General features: G+C 39.6%; 1 protein-coding gene across 9 annotated transcripts in view; it reads left to right on the forward strand.

The window, feature by feature from the left end:
• LCLAT1 (lysocardiolipin acyltransferase 1) overlaps positions 1 to 16,378 on the forward strand; it is a 177,196-nt gene extending 160,818 nt beyond the window's left edge. For all 9 annotated transcript variants that reach the window (XM_068940105.1, XM_068940104.1, XM_068940103.1 and 6 more), the window contains one exon: positions 12,278 to 16,378. In XM_068940105.1, the coding sequence (XP_068796206.1) occupies positions 12,278 to 12,786 (509 nt within the window). In that variant the 3' untranslated portion in view covers positions 12,787 to 16,378. The remainder of the gene's footprint in view (positions 1 to 12,277) is intronic.
• Positions 16,379 to 16,581: the final 203 nt, after the last annotated feature.

Genomic DNA, 16,581 nt, shown 5'->3' on the forward strand with positions numbered 1-16,581 from the left:
GTTCAACTTTCCCTAATGAGCCCAGTGAAAAGCAATTGTTCTAAATAAATCGTGTGCACTACAAAGCAGTATATCACAATTAGGATTCCGTTATACTTTAATTAGGCCTTCCATTATTAAATTGATGTCTTTGGCTTCTTCCAGGGTCTCAGACTAATCCTGAAACAAATTCCTCTTTGTGGATAAATAGTAGTTGGTCGTAATTAAAGAGTATTCATTGGAGTTGAGGCTTTTCATTAAATCCCTTTCTGATTAATATGGCTGCCCCAAGTACTGGGCTGATTGATTAAATTTAATAAGATTTGTCCACTTGTGTATCATGGTCTGATGGAAACTGTTTCAGCACCAGGGAATTGGGAACAATAAGTTCCTATCTCAGTGCATCCGGTCATGGATCTGAATGCCTGTTATATGCAGTGCTATATGCCCTAGTATCAGGTAGCTATATGATCTATGTAACCAGAGAGCAAAAGAAAAAAATGTGGAAATTCAGGGATTGATGATGTTAGAGCTGAATATTAAAGGGTCAAATTACATCTAGAGAGTTAAAAATGTGTATGTTAGAGGCTCTGTTTTTTGACTAATTCAGGACTTGGGCTTTGCTGGTTAATTGAAACTCAGGCGCTTCTCTGCCCAAAACTGACTTTGCTCAGTGAGACATATAGATGAGCTTGTTTGTATGTAAATATATCTCAACTGTGGATTCAGATAATAAAGCAGACGTTTCTGTCCGGAGGCTCTTCTAACAGTAGGGTGCGAAATGTTTTCAGAAACAAAACCCTTGTCCTAGATTTAAGGAAGTTGGAGCAAAAGGATGATGTGGCTTTAGTGTATATATATTAATCAGAGAGACGCTAAAGCCTAACAGTCTTCTGTATGCTGAAATTATGCCCTCTTGTCAGAGTGCCGGTGCTGTTCTGCATTCCTCTTGCTTTGTACGCTGAAAGGAAAACAAGCCGCTGTGACCAAGAATGGCAATAGAACAAATCGGTGAGGCATGAAATGTAAGAGATTGGCTCCGGATGTATGTCCAAGCACTCAGTCCAAATATTTGAGGTGGCTGCTAGCAGGTGTTTTTTCAACATCTGGTTTATATTCTATTTTTGTTGCAGGGTACGTTTTCATCTAGTATATTGGTTTGGTGTGGGCAGTATTTTTAATGCTACATCTCCCTGAATGCGTTTCTGTTTTCTTCTCACGTGTCCCAGATATAATGGTACTGGATATATCATCTAGCCTATCTATAGTATTGTGGGGCATTGAAGTTTGCTACCAGTTCTGGATTGCTACCGAAGGCTGTGTTAATCGTGAGTGATGTTTGGGACAGTGCAAAGAGGATAGGGCTATAAAACAGTGTAAGGTCACTAAGCAGCTAAAGAGTACTCTCTAGTGGTTGACTTTGGGTAGTGATAAGAATAAATAGCAAACTGCACTGAATTAACAGGGTTATTTGTCTGGAGCCATAACAGAAAAAGAAAGAGAGAAACAGAGTAAGGGAAGGAAAGTAAACTGTATCTGATTTCCAGAAGAGAACGCACGTAATGCACTAGAAACCAAAAATAAAAAAAATGTAATTTATTTTATAGTCATTGTTTGTTTACTTATTGCTACTGTCACAGTATAGTATTAGATGATGCTGTGCTACTCTTACCAACATCCCTCCGTTGACATTAACCAGGGGTGTGATGAACAGTTAAAACTTCATCGCCTTTCTGAAAAGATCGGCCGCTCTTTGATTAATGTAGAGCACTGAGCAAGAACTGCCACAACTGTTTTCTTCTGAATATCTGTGGTGAATTATTTTTCTCTGCACCCCAGACTCTGTCTCACTCTGTCTTTTTAGTGACTGCACAAAAGACTAGACTCAAAATAAGTTGCAGGGCCTGTCTGGGGATGAGGTGGGGCTTGATGTTCCTCTACTTAAAATGATCAGAAAATTCCTACCCTGCATCCTGGTGAATCCTAAAACTACAAAAATAGCTGTATTTGAAACAAGTTTAAACAAGGGTTTTAGAAGAATTGGGGAAAATAAATGACATCTAATGGGATGAACAGGGAAATTGGAAAGGGTAGCCCATTTAATGTTTGTATTTTAACTGGAATGCTGAGAGCTAACATATGCTTCTGTGCTGCCGCATGACGGTTCATGCATACTGCTTCTCCTGACATCTTTAAAAGGGAACATTTTTATTTTCCAGGAATTCCAAATTTTAAGCCAGCTGCGTTGATTATCCAGTGGTAACATACTGCAATTTTGACCATAATTGGTACAGCAGTTGTATATGCAAACTGTTGCAGTGTTTCGCTTTACTCTTAACTCAGTGAGGCCAGTCAGAACTGACAGAGGAAATTTCAGATGCAGTAGCTGAATTGTAGCAGAACTGGATTACCTCTAATACCTACATGTTTTTTAATTCTAGAAATTGGTCCTTAATTCCATCCTTACAAGATATTGTTGGTTGAGGCAGAGAGCAAAGAAATGTGCGTAGGTGTACATTCTTTCTCAGATCTCCAGTCATTTCGATGCCATCAAATAACAGAAGAATAAGGTGAATAGGCTGTTATATTAAAAGATAAGAGTAAGTTTGTGGTGTTAGTATATGCATCGTATGTGTTTATATATATATAATATGTATATATTTGAACTTTTTAAAGGATAACTAGTATCTTTTTTTTTGCTTAGTTGTCATGATATTTGGCTTTCCAGAAATACCTGGGTGACTAGTTTAACTTTTTCTTAGTTCAGCAGTTTCCTAATTTATGTACATTTACCTTTCTACAAATGTGTCTTGTTAACGCTAAGTAGACTACCTGTGATGCTTTTTAAAAGGTTTTCACTGCAGTATAGTAAATTATCTTTGTTTTAAGCGTAACTATGAACTTACTGGCTGTCTGCCAAAAATTCATGTTCAAGCATATTGAAGTTGGAGAGCTGCATACCAGTGTGTCAGAGTCTCTTATATGAAATATAGTTTTTTGTATGAATAAGCGGTAGCGTACTATAAGCTTTGAAATAACATATTCTCTCCTTCCTAACGTAACATACCTGTGAAAACCAAATTGTATGCGTGCGCTCCCACGCGCGCATGGGAGACTGGAAAAGAGCAGCTATGAGTGGGGAGGAATAAACACGGTATTTTTATTATCTAGGTTTGATAAATATAGTTCAGGAATGATAGAGTAAAGAGTGGTGAGTCAATTATGCCTGGTCATCCCTAGTGACTGAAAATAACTTGTTATTCCAACTCTTTTATCCCTTCACTCCCTCCTCTCCACATATTTTGTGTTTTATTTATAGCTCGATCAGCTTTTGCTTTGCAGTTTCGTAAGATAGCACTTCAGAGCATGGGAGAGAAGACCGAAGGGCAGCCGCCATTTGGCAGTCTTGTAAATGCAGCCCCTATGCCAACATGTTCCCTAAAGATTGATGATTCCTAAAGTCTTTAGTCATTTTGCGTTTACAGCATTACCCAGGAACAGCGCATGCCATTTTAGACAAGCTAACTGTGACTCTGAAAATAGTTGGACAGAGGGCTCAGGTTTGGGGAGATGGAAAGACAGAGTTGAGTTTTTTAAATGTTAATAGAGTTTGAAAAGTGTGAAACAGGTGAAATCCAGCAGCATGACCCGTACTTGTATTTCTCCTGTGAAGGGTAGCTGAGCAAACAGTGCCTGGAGCTAAATGAGCTAAATCTGTATTTTACTTCAGCTTGACGTGTGCCTAAGCATTTTTGTACAGTTTAATCCTTGAGCTAAGAATCAGTTTAGTGCTTGATGTATCTTTTCTCTTGCAGACCAGGTTATTACACTTCTTGATCCAGTCTTATCTTTCTCTGGTCTTCCCACAGGACTGGGTTTTCATATTATAAGTAAATTATACCGTGGCTTCCTTTTTGTATTAATTTTGATTTGATTTTGAAAGAAGGAAGGAAGGAACTTGGCAGATGTGTCTACTGAAAGAAACGGCATCTCTCACGTTCAAAGAGAAAAGAGAGAGGCCTCCTCCTGCCGTTTGTAGCGTCGTTGGTTTATAAGCCTTTACAAAGAATCACAAAATCTGTAAGATGTAGTTAAATCAATTAGGCTTTATTGAAATTATAAGTTCAGTGTCGTGATGCTAATAAAAAAAAAAAAAAAGTGAGGAATCTGGGTAAATTTGCTGAACTGAAAGATTAAGTCCTCCTTATCTTTTGAATTATGGAGGAGGTGAGGGGAGAGACCTGCTAAAGCGAGAGATGTGAAGCTGATTAGCAAACACCAGATGGGGACATGAGAATCTCAGGTTCTGGGGTAGGTGAGAGTGGAAAAACTCTGATGTAGCCTGTTTGCATGCCCTTACCTCAACTCCAGGGTCAACAGGCTTTGAAGGACTGTGTGCCAGACTGTATTTTTCTTTCCGGGTAGAAATTCCACAGAAACCAGAGAGAAACTTGTCAGGTCCCCATTACTATTTCAGCAGCTTCTCCTGCCTGTGCGAGGCAGCTGCCCCGGTTGGAGCGTGGAGGAGCAGGCACTGAGGTTCACTGTGGCTTTTGCCTCTCAGCCCAGTTGCTTGTCGCTTCAAATCCTACCAGGTGTCATCTTCGGCACTCTCACGATAGGTTGCTGACTCTGCTTCCTTCCAGGATACTGCAAAGGACTTGGTAATGGTCAATAAACAGGATGGAAAATCAGGTCCCAAAGCAATGCTGTAGCCATGAGAAAGGACATCATCTTTGGGTGCACAGAGAAAAACAACAAGTAGGAGTTAGTATTAATTCCTGGTGTGTGGACTTAAGGAGGCTGCTTTGGAGAACTCTGTCTGGTTCCAGGACCCACCCTTTGAAAAGTATATTGAAATATTTGAAAAGGTTCAGACACCCGGAAGAGGGATTTGAGCTTTTAAAAAGCATGCTTTATATTGAGATTTAAGAAGCTCAGTATGTTTAGTTTATTAAGGAGCAATTTAAGAGGTTGGTAGATGAGGCCTACGTTTATCTACATGACCATAGACAGCTCTTTAATTTAGCAGAGCTATAACAGGAAAGAGTGGTTGGAAGGTAAAACTAGATGCATTCGGTATAGAAATAAGGTACTGCTTTTCTCTGCCCCTTGCTTCCCCCCCACCTCCAAGATAATTAATTAGAAGAATTGCCTATCTCTTGTTAAAGGTTTTAAGACATCATGGGATGTCTGTGTCTTAGACTATCCCATGGCAAAAGTAAAAACATTCTGCATAAGTTCCTGTGGCCTGTGTTATTCAGGAGATAAGATTAGAGGATCATAACATTCCCTTCCGGCCTTAAAGCAATTAAGTGAGGTATTTGCAATAGATTTCAAAGTCAAAGCAGATTCGCTTCGTTCTCCATCTCCCCAATTAGAGGTATTGTTTTACACATTAAGTTGTAGCATCAGACTGAAAAAATGTGTGATTTTTGCACGTATTTAATTAAAGAATTAAGCAAAAGTAACATATGCTGATAGCTATGAGGAAGTCCTTCTATCTCTTGTTCTTTTTACCAGCCAGGCTGGAGGTGCATCATAGCCATTCCTGGTAGTCCTGTATTCCCATGTGTAGTACCTAGAACGCAGCTGCTTCCTTCTGCAGAGCAAAAATAGCCAACACTTTCCCCTCCCGAGGCTTGCAGCACCGTGGAGAAGAGGTGCTATTTCTTTAACTCCTTCACATCAGCAGGTAAAATGTCTTCATGTCTCCTTGTATCGCAGTGCCAGTGGAAAGCTGCATAGCTAGAGAGAGAATTGGTATGCAGGATCGCTGTTTGCTGTTAATCAAGGCCAGCATTATCATTCTGTCTTTTTTTTTTGTTTGCTTATTTGATTGCTGCACTTACCCAAAAAAGATTTCCAATAACTACTGAGCTGAGAGAGATTTAGATTAACCCTGGCTGACACCACTGCTTTAAAGAGGGCTGCCTGAAGTTTTAAATCTTCACAAGGATGATACTTCCCAGGAGGGGCCGTAAATCCTTGATGCTGCTCCCTTCTGATACTGTTCCCAAAGAAAAATGACTTAAATCTTTTTTCAAGAGCCAAGACAGTAACATTCCCCAGGAAGCGGTTTTAGATGGCTTTTGTTTTAATGCCCCAGAATGTATCTTTCTCTCAAAGCTAACGTACAATAATCGGATATTGTGAAACCTAACTAGTTTTGCTTTTGCTAAACTAGTTTCCATCTCTGCTTTGATTGTGATGCTGATCAGTTTATTTACAGAAAGGCCAAGTCGCCTTCTAGCTGATTTCTTAAGGAAGTGTACATAAAGTTGAGCGTTTTTAGGGGGAGTAGGGGAGCTGCAGGTGGTGTTTTATGGAAGCCTGCACTGGTATGAAGCATCTGGAGTTCTTTGATGGAGGGGTATGCATGTTGCTTTGCAGAAAGAAGGAGATGCAGTTATATTGTGGTGGCGGGTGGAAGGGAGAAGGGCCACACATATCAGTCCCACTCTTCACAGAACAGCTTGTTTCAAGGTTATCATGCATGTTTTATTGTGAGAGTACCTCGGTGTACCTCTCCCCATTAGGCTCCCTGTTCTGCGATGTACTGCGGTTATGGATAGCACCTTCTCTGCTGGATCCATGTAGGGGAAGAGCCTGTAATAATCCTTGTATGATTTAAAGTAGTGTCAGTGGTAAGTAAGGCAGGACAAATTACAGCTGCGGCACTCCTCTTTAGGGAGAGAAATTGGTAAAAGCCACTACTGCAATCCTGCTAACGTGTGAGGAGAGACTAAGGTGCCCGCTCACACTGCAGATTGCTGGGAGTCTGAGCACTTCCATTACATGAGTTTGCTGGGGACCTGTTTTCATTGTTGGCTCACTGATGAGCGTTTTGGCCTTAAAAGCTTCTGTTCTGAATCATCCTTTTGGTCACTGCCTAGGTAGAGCCTCCTGTCTCACAGTGTGCTGCTCAGCATTACTCAGTCCAACCTGTGAGCAAGGAAGTGTCCTTGTTACTCACTTGAACCCTACCTGAAGGATGAGCAGCACTCCAGCTCCCCGAAAGATGCTCCCGGCACAGGGGTGAGGCTGTAGAAACTCCACACTGCTCTGGGGCTGATGTCACTTCTGCAGGTTTCAGCCAATTGTAACTGGCTTGCAATATTCTCTTTGCAAGTGTATTTTTGAAAAGCTTGCACTATTTTAATCCTGCCTTTCTCATTCAAAATATTTTTCCTCAAAATTAAAATACTCTGCTGACATTGTATTATTTAATGTATACAATTAAAAATAATTTTCAGTCTAACTGTGAGATCTTCATTTTGATCCTCGTAAGAGGCTCTCAATCGTAAGGTTTTATAACGTTCGGTTGTGTTGTAAAAGGCTTGCCTCCATGCACACCAAGGAGCACAGCAGCACAGCAGCAGGCGAGGGAGACCCCAATAACCCAGGCTGAGAGATGGACCCCCAGCCCTCGGGAGGCTGTCACAGGGGAGCCCCCAGCCCCATGGGCCAGGTGGGGACACCCAAGGCATCTTTCTCTGCTGATGCTGCTATTTTGGCTGTGAGCCTGGTAAGAATTACTTGTTCTTCCTATGCGACCTATGAGTGCAGTGGCCAAAGTAACCAGCTATGCATTATGATTACCTGAAGTAAAGTCATGTATCAGCAGCTCCTGAAACATAAATAGCTTTGACTGGAACATAGGAAGTAATTACAGATAAACCTCATAATCACTCCTCAGCACTGCACTACAGTTTTCGTTTTCTGAGGCGCTTTTTAGTGCGTAGGACCGAATACTGTTCATGGGTATGAAGGAGGTGTAGTTCTACTACTGCATTAAGAAAGGCATGAGAATATAAAGCTACTGAAGTTGATGTCTTTGTCCTGAATAGCTGGGCTACTGGCCTGGCATTTTTTCGTTAATGGAGGTTTCTTAGTTTAATTAGATTCCAAATGCAAAATTGTGAGCGTTATTTGATTTTTGTCTTTCCTTCATTCCTTCTCCGATGTGTTGTAAAAATATGAAGGATAAAGAAGGCCAGCCGATGTCACTAAAAGCCTTTCAAAAAGCAGTTTGTCCACAGATAGCTTTCTGAACTACAAGCAAACGCACCTACTTTGTTTGATTTTTGATCCACTAGAGAAGTAGAACGATGAAGTAGACTTCCCTTAGGGCAATTTTTTCTTAAAATGTGCAAAAGCAGATGTTTTAAGCAGACATTTAAGTTCAGGTGGGAAAAAGGACTTTAAAATCAGTTGCTTCCTGACTAAACCTACATACAGTCCCAGGAGTACTATTAGGCAGTGGTTTTACACAGTTCACTGTCAGTAGGGTTCTGCTAATTTCCTCTTGCCCAGTCCCTCCCTACAAATAGGGATGTGTGTTGGGGGTGCTCTTTTAGGGAGAGATTTACGCAAATTAAATTCAAGTGCTCCTCGTGTTCTTTTTTTCACTTCACACAGCTAATTAGCTTTTCTTTGGAAAACCATTTCCAGTAAGCCAAATGCATAGTTCATTCTTGCATAATGTTGTCTCTGGTTGGTGTCATCCTTCATTCTCATTGCTCCTAGCATGCTGCTTCTCCACTCTTTGCCCACTTGATCTTCTCTGATTGCCCTGCTTCTCAACCTGGGATTGCTTCTTTCTGCTGGTGACCTGCACTTAGCTTTTGACCTGAAACGTATGCTATTTGAGGTGTCCAGACTCCAGAGAGACTGAGCTTAACTGCAGAGGGAGGCAGAAACAGTAATGATGGTCAAGCCAAAGATCCAGGTTAAAATTTTCCTGAGATGCAGATTACACTCAGACTAAAGGAGTTTCATCCCCTTTCAGAAATGGTCTAGTTTCATCTGCTGCAGTAGTTCTGGGGTTTTTTGTTTTATTTTTGTTTGCTTTTGGTTTTTTTTGTTTGTTTGTTTGTTTGTTTTTAGCAGATTCACTTGTAGCATGTTGGCAGCGATATATTGACCTCTTTTTATCAAAAGATACCATTGACAAAATCAGCAGAGAATATGTAGACCCTTTTTGTACGAGTTTGCAGCGTTGATCCAGCAGCTTACTGGGACAATAGCAGGGACACACTTCTTTCAACAGTGGTAGAAAACTGATTGAAGCTGGTCCTCTCCACGTGCTTGCCTTGCCAGGGAATTAAAGCTTCAGGCTGCCATTTGTGTGGAGTTTTTAAGTATGTGTGACCTAAACAAGGGTCCTTCTGCAAATGGTTCTAATGCTCTTGCATATGAAGCCTGATATTCTGGTCTTCTCTCTTTCTGATGTTCCTGTGTTTTTAGATATGCTAAACAAACCTTTGAAGTAACTCTCATTTCTTTTTGTGTAAAACTTACTTTAATAGATAAACCTTGCAGTTGTGAGTAGGTCTGAGTAGGTCACATAGTCATCCGTTACCATTTGTAATGCCGAAACAGTAATGTTTACCCTCCCATACACAGCTCTTTGAGCTTTGCTCTGGATAACTAATTTAGAAACCCTAACCTACTCTAGGCCTTTACAATCAGGAGTGAAGCCTTCCTGGAAGGTGTGTCTGTCTAGGTAAGGAGCAGAGGCTTCCTACCTTCCAAATGCTTTCCTACTTCTGATCAGGAATTCTCAGACTGAAATATATATATATATATATATATATATATATATATATATATATATATATATATATATATATATATATATATATATATGCCTGCTGAGGGGATCAAAGATCAAAGCAGCTGCACATGTGCAGTGAGCCCTGTGCATCTTGGGTGTGCCAAGTTTATTGCACTTGCATAGCCTTTTGCGAGATACGTAGATTGTAAGACATACAATGTGTCTGGAAACTAGATTTACTGTGCAGGCCCTCTCCTAGTAACTTGCACATAGTCAGAAAATTCGTATCTGATGATTTATGGCCTGTAGCCTGTATGCCCGTGGTCCTTGTACGTGCAGTAGAGATTTCTGAGCCAGGGTCCCAATCAAGTTTTCAAGCAAAGACAGACAACATGGTCAAGGAAACTTGCACGTATGGTAGCTCCAGTAAGAAGTATGTTAAAAATAATAGGGAATACTTTGACAAAAAGAGCACAATGGACATTGGTAGGACATAAGAGTAAATGCTTTCATATCAGAGTCACCTAGTAGACAGCAAAGTGTAGCAAGCTGTTTAACACTCAACACAGTTGTCATGGTGAGTGTGGAACATTATATGTAAAGTCTTATTTCCCAGAACATTTGCATGTTCCTTAGTTAGTAATGGCAAATAGACTGTTTAGCTGCAAAGACAGAAAGGACTGCAAGATAGGTAAGAAACTTGTGTAGCCCGAGGCTCTTTGGACTTTTTTCCTGTAAGGATCTCACAAAGACAAGTGCTTCTCTCTTGAGTTAAAAGTGGGTAGGTTTTATGCGCCATTAGGACCTGGGGAACTATGGAGGATCCGAAAGAAGACAGATTTTAAGAGCTGGATATCTCTTTGAGCCACATGCAGCAGCCCTTCCCCTAGACGTGCCAGGAACTTGGGGCGAGGGGATATCCTATAGACCGATGATAATCCTTTTGATGGTGTAAATGTTTGGAGTAGGGGGAGGAGAGATTCCAGCTGTTTGGAAGTAGTAGTACATGCTTTGCACAAAGGTGAAGCACACTGGCTGTTGTTTCCATTTGTAGAGGCTGATTACCAAGATACATTCAATTTTGGCATCTCTTGAAAGGAGACCTGAAAGATTTTACCTCTGCAGAGGACAGTGGTTCTCTGCCTAGGTAGGATATGATTCTGTAGCTAGATAAAAACTGGGATATTGAGTTTTGCTCTGGTGAACGTGCTAGGAGCCGGATATAGTTCTTTAAAAGCAGAAATAATCTGCCACAAAACTCTCCCGGAGAGATCATTATAAGACAGTATATTTGTAAAATAGTCTGAAGAGCTGAAGAGGATTTTTCCCCCCTCTTGTGAAATTTGAACTTTAGATGTATCATTTCGAACGCTGGCCTTTTAAAGTAACACTCTCTGTTCTGTTGGTGTCATTTTTAGAGCTATGAGGAAGGCAGAAATGATGGGGAAGGGAAGCAAATGAAAAAGGGAAGGGGGACTAAAAAATAGGTTATTATTGTCTCCACAAAAAGTGACGTTGTCTCTGAGAACAAAAGTCTTCAATTGCTGCGACTGTAGATAGTGTTTAGTCTCCAATTCTATTTTGCCCTGAAACAGCAAGCAAAATAAAAACAGAAACACAGGATAAATCACTGCTGGCAGAACTTAACAGTTATGCAACATCCAGTGCACCATGCTCCTATTTTTAGGTCGGTTTTACACTAGCAGAATTGACTTCATGAAATTTAAAAAGAATGTTGTCTGGTCAGAAGCTGGGGGATAAAGAGGGAGTTCAGAAAGTGCATGTGTGTAAAATTATTTTTGTACAAAGATGCAATAGCAAAACCCACTGTAGCAATAGTGACGTCCTTTCAAGAGTGTTGGCTTGGTCAGGTGTGGCAAAGAGTAAAGTTTTTTTTTTTTTTTCAACAGTGTTTCCTTTAGATTTCTCATCTACAAATGCTTTTAAAACAGTTAACTCTACTCACTTTAACCAAATAGTCAACTCTACTCAGCTTACTTAAAGCTTGGCTTCTCCCTCATTTACTGTGTGCTTGGCATTCCAGATCTGGTAAATACAAAATACAGTAGCTTACCTCATTAGAGCACTAGGTGGTCAGATTGAAAGAAATTGTGTCAATTGGAGTACTCCGCAAAGCTGGCTGAGCTACAGAGATATTCCTTATCCTCTGTGAGATACCCTAACTTTAATGAACTCCTCATATTTAACTTGTGTATGTTTCATGTATGTTTTCCCAATTTTCAGTGAATTAAGATTGTGTATGCTGCTTGCTCCAAGTCAAAGTTCAAACTGAATCTTTTTTCAGTATTCACAGGAGCATATACTAAGTTGTATTTGATTAGTTAGAGGTAATTACAGCTGGCAGCGTGCGGGTGAATGTTTTGCAAAAGTGCAATAAAAGATTAGTCTCACATAATCTGTTCTTTTTCCAAGACCAGATGTGTATCTTTTCTTCTTCGAATTCAACTTAATCCTCTTACTCATTGTGTTGTAGTTCTGCATTAGTTTGTACAAATGAATATCATTTTGTTCCTAAACATTTTTGCTCACGTTCAGAATAGATGTTGGTAGGGAAATATTTGACTTCCCAGCCTTTGGATTCTCGAATAGAAAATATGCTCTACTTAGCTAACAAATCTTTGGGATTTCTGCCGCAGTTTTCAGTCGTGCCTTGAAGCTAATTAGCGTTTCTGACCGTTGTACGATCTGTATTGATCTTCTCAAAAATCTTTCTTCCAGGTAATAATCTTGATGCTATCCATGACATCACTGTGGCATACCCCCAAAACATTCCTCAGACAGAGAAGCACCTTTTGAATGGAAACTTCCCAAAGGAGATTCACTTTCACGTCCAGAGATATCCAATAGAGACGGTGCCCACTTCTAAGGAGGAGCTGCAGCTTTGGTGCCAGAAGCGTTGGGAAGAGAAAGAGGAGAGGTTGCGGCAATTCTACGAAGGCACAAAGTGCTTCGATGCGACGGGGCAAAGTGTTATTCCACCATGCAAATCCGAGCTCAGGGTCCTAGCGGTTAAGTGCATCTCGCTCCTGTACTGGACAGTGTTCACACTGAGTATGTTTGTACTGCTGTACCTGTGCAGCTTTGCACGATGGTATTTTGCAGCCATGATTGTCTTTTTTGTCGTGCAGCAGAAAATATTTGGTGGGCTGGAACTAATTGAACTTGCTTGTCATCAGTATTTTAAAAAGCAACAGACAATACACGACACAAAAACAAAAACCACTTAGTTTGGGGGTAGAGAAGGGATAAAGTGGGTGTTTTTGAGACATACTGCAGACTTTGTAAACGGGAAAAATTTTTGCATGAGAATTGTCTTTTCTTACTATCGCCATTATTTGTTAGACATTTGCACTTAATTCTGTGAAAGGAAAGACAAACGTTACTGCTACATGTGAAAATGATAGTTTTTATCTCTGAATGTAACTTCAACATTGCTCTTGCAAGCAGCTAGTAGACACATTCTGCTGTAATTATGAAACAAATTGCTGGATTATTGAACAATCGTAAGGATGTTAACAAACGTGATATGCACTGAACTTTAATGTACAAATCCAAGCTGTCCAGCTACCAGAGACAGATATATGATTTCTATATAATCACATTTGTCATAAAGTAAGCATCAGACTTGAAAAGCTAGGACGTTTAATGATGGTTTGACGATAGTTGTTCCGTTTCTTTTTTGCTATTTCAAATGTTCAAGCTTAATTTAAAATACTTTCCCAAACACTACGGAACTTTATTATTCAACCTGTTCCGGCTCAGTAAATCAGAAATTAGAAGAATTTCTAAGCCTTGCTGTCTTGTGTTGTAGTACAGACAGCCATGCTGGCTCTGCCTTCGTTTAAGTCTTAACTGAGTATTTACTAGACCTATGCAGCTGGGTTGATTTCTCACTGTTTTATATTGTCTTGATCTTCCTGTTAGCTTTGGAAGACTTGTTCCTACTGTAGTATTTAGAGAGGGGTGAGAAGGAGGGCTGTTTTTTGTTTATTGGTATGTTTTTTTTCTGGTAGAAGCAAAAATAAATGACTAAATGTCTCTGAATAGCTGGCAAATATATTTTTAAAAGGTCTCTTTGTAGACATTACTGGTTGAAAACTTTTATTTGCCAGTGAAGGCAAGATACCTTTTCTTTGAAGCATTTATGTTTGCTTTCATAATGCTTCCTTAGACATTTCAAGTGTCGATATACCTAAGTACAAAGACTGCTTTTTCTGTGTGTCAGCGAGACCTGTTGAAATGCATCTGATGCAATGGTCCTCTCCTTATAGGTACGAGAAGAAATGTGTTTCAGACTACCACAGCACAGACGAACTGAGTTTCATCTTCCCCTTGCAATATTCTGCTTGATAGATTGATTGCATCTTTTCTTTCCCACACCCCTTTGTAATTTCTTTCCTTTTCTGGACTCCTACTAGAAAACTTTCCCTGCTTTTCCCGGTGTTCAGCAAGTCTGAAGGTTTAAACTCGGACAAGACGCTTTGCAAGCATATTCCCTATCATACATAGTAAAAGTAATGCTTGTGGTCACATAGTAAATGGAATAAACATTGTCAGCACTTAGGAGATGCTTCAGTTTAGATTTCAACCGCAAACATTGTTAGACTGCTTGGTCAACTGTATTGCCACAGAGCTTTCCTGACTTACTAAATATTTGTTTGTTGCATGAGGCTTGTTTGAGCTCAGTGGAGATGGCCTGACTCAGGATGCTGAGTTGTATTGCTGTGAAATGTGAACATGCAGAGTAGAGACTGTATCCTGTACTATGCTGAATCTCTCAAGTATTGTTTCAGCATTGCAGACACATCTGTTTTCTGCTAAATTATAACACTAAGCATGTTGTCGAATGTGTTGGGATTAAAGGCTATTTTTGGAAAGAATCACCAGCCTATTATTTAACTGTACCTTGCAAGATGACAGCTATTTTTTAATCTATGCTTATAATGAATAATTGTTTATTATGCAGAAAGTACTTGAAGCCATCTGTTTTACTCTAGTTTTTTAATCCCCTTTTTTTCGTAGAGATAAAAAGTATGTTTATATTTAGGATTATGTTTCTTAATGATGTTTTTCGTATTTGTATTTGATTACCTAAAGACTGGTAACTGCTGTTTTGTTGTCACGAGTGAAGGGGGGTTCTTTCTGCACTAGGATGACATTTTTAAATCTAACTTAGTGATATCAAACGCGTGGTTGCAGCTTAAATGTACATGGTGTAGTTTTTGTTAGCATAACACTCTGCTTTGATTCAGTTCCCTGCACATCCAGGTAACTGTCATAGCAAAGGAGAAATTTAAAGAAGGTGATCTAAAAGGCTTCTAATCTGTCTCAAGCCATGGTTGTGCTTTCACACCAGTAGTAACCATGGCCGGCCTATTCATGTAGCCTTAAAGTAATCTTGAGAAGTGACTGCAGAGAATGGATTATACGTTGCTTACATAAATACCAGCTATACTTTTTTCAGTCCTTAAAAGAACTTTGTGATATCAAAAAAAATTTATCAGGAACATCAGTGTGAGTCTTGGTCATGAAGTAATGAGAGATTTCTAATATATTTTAACTCTATATTTGATTAGAGTTGACTCTTAAAATGAAATAAAATACAGCCAATAACTGACCCTTACAGAGGGTTTTCTGTCCAGCTGGAGCCAAACATGTAGCATACTGTAATGTGGTAAACATTCTGCAAATGTATAATTCTTCCTCTTCTCTCATATATTTAGACGGAGCAGAAATAATAATCTTGTCAGCTGTAAATGTCACATTTGCACTGTCTGGCTCCGTAATGCAGGGTCGCACATGTTAGATGAAGAATCCTCCTCTCACAAGGAAGGGTGTTTACTTTGAGACAGATGTAATTTTTCAGATAATGTGCATTGTGTTTTCAGCTCAGTTAGAAATGCAAAACAGAAAAAACTCTGAATTAAAAAGAAAAAGCTTTGCGAATATGGAAGCTGCTTTTTTAAAAAAGGGATTAAGGAACTAGGGCAAAATCTTTCTGAGAATTTTGTTTTCTCTTTGGTCAAAATCTAGCTTTTTATTCAAAAGGTTCTAATATACAGATTTTTGGGAGACTGTTTTGTTCTTATTCACCCTGTTTCCTTATTCAAACTGCACTTACTAAGACATGCCAGGTAAATCACTTTAATCTGACAGCATTGAAATTTCAAAGGTGCTCGTACTCCAGGAATCAAACACACTGATCTTTCCTGGAGCACGTGTTGGCACCAATACATGTTTCACTTCATTAGCGTACCTTCTCAAAGCTCACGTTCTCTTGTAGTCCCAGTAGCTGTGATGTTTAGCAGTAATGCTTGTTCTACTGGATGTACATCTCTGCTAGGTTTGCTTACGTTATTGGAGATAAATGACATGTTTTTCTTGCCTTTGAGGATACTCTTCATTTGCTCAGTCGAATGTTTCCATATCAGAATCATGGGTTTCTGTGCTCAGAACAGAAAGTTGAAATCCCATCATCTGTGTTTGTCATAACAGACCATCAGTTTGGATAACAGAACATCAGACTGAGAGGTTTCTCTTGTGTTCAGAATTGCAGGGTCCCAAGCTGGTCTGTAAGGTGTTGTGCTGATCGTACTGAATGTAGTTCCTAGTTCTATGCGTTACGTCAATCTCAATCTCAGTTGTTTAAACAAGATCCCTGTTTTTATAACTTGATTTTATATGTACGTTGTATGAAAAGAAACACCGAGATGCAACAAATCTACAAATAGCCTTAGTTTTCAAAGTTCACTGATCATATTAGAATGTTTTAACCATGTATCAGTTACTCTACAGCAACAATAAAGACCTGAAGGATTATCTGTGTTTCGTTTTACTCTTTTGTTTTTATTGTATAGAATATTCTGTGTCCATCCACAAGAAACAAACCTTTTCTTCAGTCATGCTGTCCTGTTCAGGCAGATTGGTAGGTATCCATTCAGATACTCAGCCAAAGGTTTATGGCTGTTGGGATGATATCTTTCGGCTCTATTCATAGGAAGTTGGAGAGAGATGGTTATCTG

Source organism: Struthio camelus, chromosome 3 (genome assembly GCF_040807025.1).
Source record: "Struthio camelus isolate bStrCam1 chromosome 3, bStrCam1.hap1, whole genome shotgun sequence".
NCBI classification, from domain to species: domain Eukaryota; kingdom Metazoa; phylum Chordata; class Aves; order Struthioniformes; family Struthionidae; genus Struthio; species Struthio camelus.